An 11,578-nucleotide genomic window follows, 5' to 3' on the forward strand; every position below is an offset into this window, starting at 1 on the left:
TTCATATTAAACGTAAAATTAAATTCTATGATTAAATTTGATTCTATTGTTAGAAAATTTATTTATTATTCCAAGATCAAATCTCAGTTTTAAATAAAATTATCGTTGAAATTAAAAGATCGCTTGCGGAGTTATTCTCTGAGCAAAGTTTAACGAGAATCATTATACCGTATAATAAACTTGACCCATCTTTGTATCACACTATCGCGAATAATTATATCCATTCTTCTCGCGATACAGTTAAGTCGCATTGTGTATTATATCGAACAATCATGGAAAATAGTTTAAATATTTAAAGAGAAGAAAATTACAGAAACGTTTTCGCAGTGCACAATGGATTAATGAAATTCCAGTGAGGCTGCCCACGTTAAATTTTAATTCGAATTCACACCGTTCATCGATACTTTCGCGAAATTTATAATATATAATAAAATTTCAATTCTCTGTGAAACTCGTTTGACAAATTCTTAAGGAATTTTTAAAACGTTTGGAAAAATTTAATCCGCCTGTTTTCACTGAAGGTAATTCGAATTTAAATCACATTTTTTACACGAATGAATTCGAAATAGAAGAACGTTGAATAGGAAAAATATCGAAATTAAAGATCGTTTGAAAGTATAAAGAAAAATATGACAGTAGGAAAATATAACTTATAGAGAATAAACATTGTTTTAAATATATGTGTATGGAAATTCCAATAATTTTAACAAATTTAAAGTTAATACAGAGAACAGTTAAAATTTCACAAGTTACCTGTAAAAGTAATTTCTTTTGGAATGAAAATTTGAAATTCTGATTCTGTTGATTGAACATGAAATTGTGAAAGAGAAATTTATAAGTTAAAACTTATATTTTTCACAAATGATATTAATAGATTGTGGATTTTTATGAGAAATACATATTTTTTTCATAAATAAAAAATATCTTTTGATTTCTATTAAATTGGTATGACAATTGAATATTATAAACAAATTTAATTGTTAGTTTAATAAGTTATATCTAAATAAAGCTTATAATATTGAAAGTTTTTACATATCTATCTATTTTGATTGCATAAATATCGTAGTCTAATTATGTGTTCAAATATGCAATAAATATATAGATAATGGAACAAGTGAAATTCTCAAAGATATCAAATATTGCTATTCGTATCAAGAACTTCGAAATGATCAATTATTCTAAAGAAACGAGATGAATGTTTCCTCTAAAAATGGAAGAACCTTTCGATCTTGCTCCAACAGCTAACTAGAGGGATGTTTCAACTTGCTCGAGGTAAATTGTTATTTAAAAACTTTGTAACTTGTCATTTTAACGTGGATAATTTCCTTTCAAGCCAGAGAAAAGTTAAAGATATATCGACGATAACAATGGCATAAAGAAACTCTTGATCGTTCTTTTGTTTCTTCGATTTCTCTTTCTTTCTTTTCCTATCGTGCCCGAGAAACTAGAGTTTTACAAAAACTGTTCAAACTTCTTGAAATTAAATTAAATTAGAATATCTTTGAAGCTCGGCATCGATGTGGAAACTTTGAAAAAGTCGAATATCAAACCAGTGAAACGTTCTGAACGGATGCGAAAGATAATTTTATTTTTAACGGCACAGAAAAGTGAAGAACAACAAAGAAACAACAAAGAAACAACAAAGAGAGAACAAAGAAAGGATATCGATGGTAGCAATCACGAGTTCGAGAACTTTGAAAATATATATATTGTAAAACGAAATTAGAATTCTCGAAATATAAATTAGGTATTTCTTACGAAATAATCAATATCAAGCTATTTATATAAATATATCATATTTCATGACTTTTCATTCGAATCTGTTATACAATACTGAATTTTTTATGTTGAATTTTTATTTAAATTTAATTTAAATTTCACTCTTTCGAATAATTGTAAAACGAGAAATCGAAAATATATATTTTTGCGCTTTAAATGGAAATTCTATTCAAAAAAATATTGGAACAACATTTGTAATTTTAATTTTTAATTCGATAATTCTTTCCTCTTTTATAGCAAAATTTATTATATTTTTTTTTTTGTGATTAACGAAGAGAGAAATAATTAAAATATCGTAAGAATTTCTTTCTTCTCAACATCGTTAAATATTTTTTTAATTATCTCATAATAAGTATAACTAAATGAAATTAGATTTCTTTATATTCAGAAAAATTATTTATTGTTATTCGTGCAATTATTCTTCCGACCCGACGATATAAAGTTTTCCTTTTGAAATAATATAGAAATAACAATTTCAGAGACAAAAGTAACGAATAAACATATTTCCAATTAATGAATAAAAGAAAAGTAATTGTGAAAACAGCATAATTTCTTCTAACGAAAAACAAATCGAAGAAAACAAATTATACAGAATAATTTATACATTCTGATTGAAATATCCGTCAACAATTCAAATCTATTTTGTCAAATAACTCGTGAAGGTATTCGTCGAAAATTTAAAATTATCCAATTAGATTTCTTATCTCCAGTTGCAGCCTAGATGGCGCCGTATTCGAAGGATGGGATGGAATAGGAAGGCAAAAGCGGCAACTATGAGTAAAAAGAGGGAGGACGTCCAGAGCAGAGCGACGCGGCATTTCTTACAATTTACATCAAAGCTCCGTAAGTAAGATTAATGAACGGGTGTCGTAACGAGGCTGGGTGTCGAGTTCCGAGGGTGAGGGCAAAAACAGGCAGCCGTATGCTCGCGGAAGATGGAGGATTACGCGCAGAAATTATTACTTATTGGATATTCAGCCGGCAATTACCACGGAGAAAGGAAAAAGAAGTCGAATCGGAAAAAGAGCCACCGTTTCGTGAATTGTAAGTCCACATTTCCAACAAAAAGATGAACGACCGAGGATGAGATAAAGGTTCAACCAGGGAAAAGGTCGTTGATCCTATGATTTATCGTGTTCAACAATAGATTCATCACAATAGATGCATTATAATGAATGCAACTGTTCGTACTTGGAATGGAAGATTTCTTTATATAACCCGTTTGATTGATGGAATGCTTAATTGTGAATTGTGCTTATTTAAAAGTTCTCGAACTTTAAATATTTGTATCAAGAGTTTTCTAATTGTGCAAACGTCAAATTGAAAAATTTTATCTAACAATAAAATAATCTTTATTATTCTGAGATGATTTATATATAAATATGTGAGAAACAAATGTACTGACGTACCATGATATTTTTTTCTTATTATTTATATTCACGAAATAATTTATTAACGTAATAATTTGATTAATAATTTGAAACAAGATTCGATTTCGTTTTATTGAGGTTGCAATACATTAAATTATTGTAACAAGACTTGTTCTCGAATTGAATAAAAAGAGACAAAAATAAATTGAAATTGGAATACATTAAATATTCATAATAATATACATTTATACATCCTTTGGAAGTTATCTGGAAATTCTGCAAAATATTCAAGAATTTAAATATAGCGAAGTTAATTTAATATATAATTTATTTTATTTAAAAATAACTATTATTGTTCTCATACGAAATTTTAAATTTTTTATCACAGAATGAAGAACAATTAATATAACGGTATCCAATAAATAAAATATAACGGCAATTTAAATATAATAATAATAAATATAAAGGAAGAATTTTGGGGGAAAATTAAAATATATACAACAAACAGTTACATCGAATTTACCACTTAATAAACGAATTTTTCACTTAAGAATCCAATTAATATATTAAATAAATATAATTAAAAGAGTCAATTCTTAAAAGATTTCGATAAAACAATCGAAACGAGTCATTGAGTAGAAGAATGCGATTGATGTAAATCGTGATCCATTTAATTTCCGGATAAGTATGCAGCGAAAAAGGGAGATCCGTTTCGAGATCCTCGTCGAGTTTAAAGGGTGGCAATTAACGCGAATAAGTATCGTGGCTGAAAGGATAGTTAAACTAAAGCGGAAAATGGGAAAAGGGGGCGAATGGATTTCTTCGATTCCGAGACAACCGCTTTATCTTGCATCCAGCTGTCAATCGATCGACGTTACGATGGCTTTACTTTTCTTTTTGAATGTGCTTCGAATTGTTGCTCCAAGTTCGAAACGTTTGACAGCTTGAAACGTCCTCCACAGATAGAAACGTAACGTTTTTGAAATGATTTGAACAGCTTCGAATTGCATTCTACTTGGAGAAATTAAGTTTAAGTAAGTTGACAAAATGGACTCGCTGTTTTAACATTATATTGTTAACAAATATTCGAGATTCGAGAAATTGAGATGAAATTAACGATTTGTTAGTTCGAGTATAGTATTATCAAGATTTATTTAGAAAAGTGAAAAAGGAAAATAAAAAAAAATAAAATGTTTAAATATTGTTGTTTATTATATAACTTTACATGAATTGAAACTTAGGATTTACAATAATCATTAATCAGTGATGATTATATATATTGGAATATAAAATTGAAAGTTGGCATTGATTTAAATGAAAAATGTATGCAATTATTTTATAATTTCCTCTTTCTCCTCCCATCTTTAATTCTAGATGAAACCTAGCCGAAATTGCGTTAATTCCTACAATTGAAATCGTTAAAACGAGTTATACAAAGCAAATCACATTTGTGAAGAGGGAAAAATGTTCCACGCAACATATATAATATTTGATATAATCTCTGTCACACGTAAAAAGAGAATATACACATTCCCTTTTTATAAAAGTTCAAAAAGCTTTTCCATCAGAATTCATCTTCAACGCCATTTCCCCTAATACGCCATGAACGACTAATTACGACTTTTTGAATTCTTGAAAGAAAAAAAAGGGGCCGTTATCCGAACGAAAACTGAAAGATCTAAGGATCCAGCGCGAGCAGGGTAATGTTCCCTCTAACGGTCGAATACGACTTCGGTAATTCGACGAACGATGTCACTGATTTCGAACAATGAACGTTTGTTCTCAAACGTTTCTCTACCGCTTTCTCTCCCCCCTCTCTTTCCCTCTCTCTCTCTCTCTTCCTTCCTCAAAACAAATATTCATTTGTGAGATTCATTACCTAAAAGGGTTGACACACTGACCCGATTCTACGGCTATTTAAACGGACCACCACCAGGTTTCCCTCGTCGTTTACGAGCTATCCTCCTTCGTTTTTCTCGATATACCGAGTATTTTACACAACTCGCACCGCTATCTCGATATTTGTTTCTCTTTTTTCTCTCCCGTCGAGAAGAGAGAGAGAGAGAGAGAGAAAAAAAACGCGCTCGAGAGAGTCTGCCGGTTGATATCGATTGCGATGGGAGGGGTTGATTTTCCCTCATTTCAAACAGACCCCTGTTGGCTCGCGAGAAGGTTCAAGTTTAATTACACCACCGTCCCGTGTGGAAATTAATTTCAACGAAACGCTGTTACTTTCGTTAGAATTACGTTCTCACGGTGGAGGTCTCGATTCGAAAAATCGATCGTAACGCGGCTTTGGATAAAAAAGTTTAATGGATTTTGTCGATTTTTCAAATTGTGATGTATTTTATTGCTTATAAGCCTGTTATCGCTATATTTTATTACGCATAAAAGCAATTAATATCATGATGCTTATACTGGTATAGAAAGTATAAAGGAAAATCCATTAATCTTTCAGTGCATAGTTTTCAACGCGTTAAAATGAAAAGAAAATAATCGAGACGATAACAGAGAACGATTTATTAACTTATCAAAGATAATTAATGAAATTATTTATTTCGAATCTACATTTTCCATCGTTGGATTGTAAAAATCTTTTGAAAATATTTTTTTATTAAAAGAATCTCTTTGTTCCTTTTTCAAGCTGCATTAAAATATTTGAAATTCCATGTATCATCTCTCTTTAAAGTAAAATTGAAAAGTTCTACGTTCTATTTTAAAGATTTAGAGACAAACTTAGAAAACTAACTTACAATATTTATCCAACCAAAAAGGCACAAAGGAAATGAGAAAACTTTTCAATATTCTCGAATATTTCAAAATATTAAATAAAATTAAAATATTAAAATAAAATATTTTAACTGCTAAGGAAGTCCACTTCCTATTATCCGTCTTATAAAAAGAGAACCAAAAAAAAAAAAAAAAAAAAAAAGAAAAAGAAGCACAGAATAATAAGCTTAAAAAACTTCAAAGAAGCACATTAATATGGCAGAGGATGTCAATCCTACGAGTCAAACCACTCCCCTTCAAAGACCGTTCCCCGTTTCAGTTAGCCGTTACATCGCTTACCATGCATAAGTCCGGAATCCTCTTAGAGGGACGATAAAAAGATTTTCGTGGTAAGTTCGCGGGATCGTGGCCGTAAGTACTTTATATTTTCACGTTTAAGGATCGATATAAACGAGCGAGGGGCGAAATATAGGGGAAAAAATTCGAGACGAAGCCATCGTGAGCTGGAACCATTGCTTTCCATTGCTTTAGACTAGATTAGTTTAATTTATAATTTGGCCATGAGAATGAATGGGCTGCTGTTTTGACGTCGACGTGCAAGTGTATGCATAGTTACCAAAACGGTACTACGATGGAATTACGAGTGTATCATGCCTCTGATACACTTATCTCATTAAATTTCTTGCAACTTCGATAAAGAGAATGAAAGGGATAAAATAAGGAATGGATTTGTTACTCTTTTTCAAGATCTTTTATTGATTTTTGTGAAAGATATGATGGCAAGTAAAAATATTTGAATATTTTACAAAAGATTATCTAATTTGAATGTAATTATACATATATATGTAGTATAATTTATTTTTTTATTTTTTTCACTCTTTTAGGAGAGTCAATCTTCAAGTTTTAAATACAATTTAGATTGATAGATTATTATTTTGTTTTATTTATATTTATAATTATTTTGAGAGTTTTTAAGATAAAAATTAAGTATTTATATATATATAATATTGTATAGTGAATGTATAGAGTGATATAGAATATCTAAAGCATAAAATGATCTTTTTAATAATAGTATAATATATATTTTTGAAAATAATAATATCTTATTTCCCATATCATTCATTTTATTTAATCATATTGTGATCATTGGCAACTCTCATTATTATATTTTTTTGCATTGTTTCATTATTTATTCAAAATTTTATTATTGTATTAAAATTTGTGTCACCTGTGTTAAATCTAATCATCTTGTATCCATTCTTTAAATTACCAATGATATTCTTTTCGTTTACAATAATGAATAAGTAAAAGGAAATAATAATAATGAAGAGAATGCACGAGAAATGATAAAATCTAGGTCAGCATTATTGCTTCGTGTTAAATAATCGTTTTAGAATAAAATTCCACTCACCCATGATAAGCTAGAAAGGACAACAAGAAGAAGATGCACGCGAGTACGTCTGCTCGTCCTACGATCCCAGTTACCTGAAACACGAACGAAATATCGTAATGAAGATCTGGCAGAATGCATATATTATGATGATGAACAATATATATCTTATACAAAAGTAATATAATAATATAAATATAATATATGTATATAATAATTTATTTATATTCCTAAAAAATATTAGCATGTTTGATAAAATGGAAAAAGAATAAAAATAATTAGCCATATTTTGTATTCATTAAATTGAGACACTTGTTTAATTTATTATCGTGAAAATTATTTATAGAAATAAATTATACATTTCACGTGAAATATGATGAAATATTTTTACGCTGGAGACTTATAACAGATATTATTTTAATAACGATATTGTGTCACTAAAATTCGTATTGAAATCGAGATAATATCGAAATCAATATATATATATTGTGAAAATTAAAATAATTAACAACATCTCTTCATTCATTGGATATAATTTTTCTGAAAATTTATAATTTGTACTTTATTAATTACGCATATATATTATATTATATATACTATTTATCGTAACTTGTAACCTAATATATAATTTTATTCGATATTTATTCTGCTTAATTTTTAAATTTCTAGCAAAATTCATAATATTAAACGTATGAGAAACATATTTACAATAGCTACTATAAGGATTTTTATTTTGTTTATATTTATACTCCATTTTATTCATATGCTAATATTTTCTTATCGTTTGCGTCTCTTCGTCACGCGATGGAATTGTGATCAACTCACGATAACATATTCCATTTGTTTACAGTTCACGATTTATATTGTGCACAATTTTATTCATCGTCAACGTAAAATTTTACGTAGTATATTATTGATACTAATAATAATCCTTCATCAGACACAATCTATTATTATTAGAACAGCTTTCAAAATCCATCGATCTTTTGTTCATCGAGATCAATAAATCAAAATATAAAATTTGAATTTTCAATTACTAATTTCTAAATCGATTTATCGTTCGACAGATGACATCAATATATATGGAACGATCTTCTCACGTGTTTGATTAATTTAAAAGATTATATGGAAGTAATAAAATTTCGAGAAGCAAAGTATTACAAAAAGAATATCCAAACAAGAGAGGGGATCCTGTCTTGGGATAAAATTGGATTTAACGACGTAAAATAGAGAAGACCACGCTGGAAAACGAAAGTTCAAAAGAGGATCTCTTTCACGGTGCAAACGATGACGAGCCATGTGAGCCAAAGAAGCGAACAAATTGAAAGAGAAGAGGTGGCTGACAGTTATTGACAGCTACCACTGAATAACTGAGATTCTCGAAGAATGTCTTGGAAAGTTCCAAGAAAAGGTCCAAGATTCTCGATGATCGTCTGTACGTGTCACAGGACCATTGTCCTTCTTTCTTCCATTTCTATGTTCTTTCTTTTTTTATTCTGATCTATTCGCGAAAAGCAATTGTATTTTAGAATCAACGTTTGATAATTTGATTCCAAGCATGGATTCAAGGTATAGTTCGAAATGAGAAAGTCAAAATTTAATTTGATTAAACGAATCATAAGTATAATAATATTTAAAAAATCCATCAGTAGAATTATTAATTTAGATGAAACAGTTTATACTTTATATAAAATACTTAGACTTTAGTCATCCATTATTTTAAAAAATATTTATCAAGTAAAATTATATATGAAAGAAATGATAAAAATTCGAGGATTTCACATACTTAAAGAGTATAAAAGAGAAATAAATTGTTCTACGTATAATCCATTATGATTCATATGCCCATAAATTTTCATTAAAATCGGATTTTTCGAGATACGTGTATTTCCTTGTAAAATAAAAGTATGAAGAATTCTGTGATCGATTATATGTACTTTTTGTAAAAGATTCTCAAAGTAGTATTTATGACCGTGTGTATGTTACTGTACATTGTTGTATATGTTATTAATCTTGATAGTCAAAAATGTTGCTGGATATAAAAAATGTATGGACCATGGTATATTTAGATAAAAATACAATTTGAATAGTTATCACACAAATCCATTAAAATATTCGGATACTTTATGAACAATAATGTACATTCTTTAAATAAAAACGTAGAAAAATTATCACAGTTTTCGAGTAATACTCTACATATCTCAAAATATTTTTTAATATGTTTTAATATTTTTTAAGCAATACAATAAATAACACGAATTAATTCTGTTTAAAAGAACAATGTAGGAATTTTATATTTGAACCTTTTATATCATATTTCGACTTAAGCAATAAATTGAACAAAAGTATCGTCTTGCATCTTTTTATTTGACTATATTGATTTCTTATCGATGATGTAGTATTCTCGTTTTCAAGAAATGATTAACGTTTGTCTGCGAAATTTCGAAGTTTCTCCGATGCCATTAGATTTTCATCATTATTAATTGTCCTGTATAGCAATAAATTATGTCATCTTTAATAAAGCATCTTGCTACAGACGCTCGATGCGCTAATTTCATGCATTTTATAGATGATTCAAGGACGGATGGAAGTAAAAATCGATGCAGACATTGAGGATTATGACTCTTAACGGGATCGATAGATAATAAATTATCTTTCGATAAAACTTTTGATAAATGGAAATAAGACAATAAAAATATTCTTTATGACAGGTATTTTTTTATTGAAACGTGTTCTAATTTTCATCAATATTATGAATTTCATCAAAATGAAATTTATCAAATTTAACTATATACCTGTTTATGAATTTTTTATTTAATCCATGAAATGAGAATTTTTTTTAAAAAAAAAGGTACAAGTTTAAAGCGAAAAAGAATCCATATTTGAGAAAAACAAGTGAAATAACATGTTTGGTTTTCTAGCATTCAAATGTATGCCAAATGTCGAAAACAAGTTTATTTCTAGCAAACTAATAAAAGTTTATAAACGTATTCTATATGAAATCGATATTCCAATATCCTCTATAATCATCGCTTATAAATTTCATCATTTCAAAATATAAATGCATCGTTCGTTCATCGAATTCTTACAAATTCTTTTTGCATACTTCGATTATTATAATCTAATTCTTAATCTCACTCGAACCTTTCATGGGGGTGCAATATTATAATACGTAAGCGACTTATCACGTTTTATGAGTTATAACAACAATTCGGAGAGGGCGTGAGATTCGTCGCAGTTAAATGGGCCAAAACGAAATCGGTATAAGATAAACAACAAGTTGACATTTTCCGAGGACCCTGTCCTCCGCCTTATCTACCCTAACCGCTTAGTGGAAGAAACTCCGGGAGGAAAATCTCGAACAATACTTCGTCAACGTCAAGGAGGGATGAGAAAGGAGACGAAAGTGGCCTAGTCGAGGAGCAAGGAGCTATAAACGGAGGGGCTACTTAAGATAACAGAGATTATCTTCGCTACTCTGTGATAGATTCTTTCGCGCGCCTTCAGTGTCCTTCGAATTGATGGCCAGGGATAATAGGTGATTTCGAAAAAAAAAAAAAAAAAAAAAACACCACAACCGATAAATTATACTAAGTGGCGATTCTTGTTCCAATAATCAGGGAGGGCGATAAAATAAATTCTAAACTTCGTCCAAACATTTCGCAATTTTAATGTGAAAGTGAAGCAATCGATCCATTTTCTTTTATAAGAAAAGAGATACGTTGAATATTAATCCTAATTTTATATATTTCTTTATACATTTTTGTTAATAACAGTCAAAAAAAGAAATCATTTACAAAGAAAGATCCTATCTTTTTCTAAATAATTATCAAGTATTACACAATACTTTGATAATTCCTCTTTATTTTTGAATTACAAGGAGAAGATTATAGAAACTTAGAGAAAGAAAGAAAATCGAACGTATACATCACCAACTTTCACGATCAATAAGATCATTGATGCAACGAAGAAACATAACGAAAAAAAATCATCCAACATCGCCGCGATATTTGAAAATCTCCTCCTCGAGTTGTCGAAGATCGATTATCCCCGCGGAAGGTTGGATCGGTTCGAGTAGGATGCGATGCTTGATACGTTCGTTCAGTTTGCTCCAGTTTGTACTTAACCCAACTCCATTACCATCTCACTCGTTCAAGAGTTCTAATTGATTATATGAGGCGGTAGTTTCCCGAGTAGGAGTTCGCTCGTTACTCGGAGCTGGCTTATCCACCATCCCCCACCTTCTTCCTCGTCTCCGGTTTTCTTCCTCGCGATTCCTCTTTTATATAGGGAGGGGAGCCGCGTTCCT

General features: G+C 29.5%; 1 protein-coding gene across 1 annotated transcript in view; it reads right to left on the minus strand.

Annotated features, from left to right (window-relative positions):
- LOC122710560 (protein O-mannosyl-transferase TMTC1-like) overlaps positions 1–7,364 on the minus strand; it is a gene marked incomplete at its 5' end in the record, with an annotated part of 114,301 nt that extends 106,937 nt beyond the window's left edge. Inside the window, one exon of the mRNA XM_043928484.1 lies at positions 7,291–7,364. Within this exon, the coding sequence (XP_043784419.1) occupies positions 7,291–7,364 (74 nt within the window). The remainder of the gene's footprint in view (positions 1–7,290) is intronic.
- Between the last annotated feature and the right edge of the window lie 4,214 nt (positions 7,365–11,578).

Source organism: Apis laboriosa, unplaced genomic scaffold, assembly GCF_014066325.1.
Source record: "Apis laboriosa isolate Shangri-la unplaced genomic scaffold, ASM1406632v1 scaffold1075_cov153, whole genome shotgun sequence".
NCBI lineage: Eukaryota > Metazoa > Arthropoda > Insecta > Hymenoptera > Apidae > Apis > Apis laboriosa.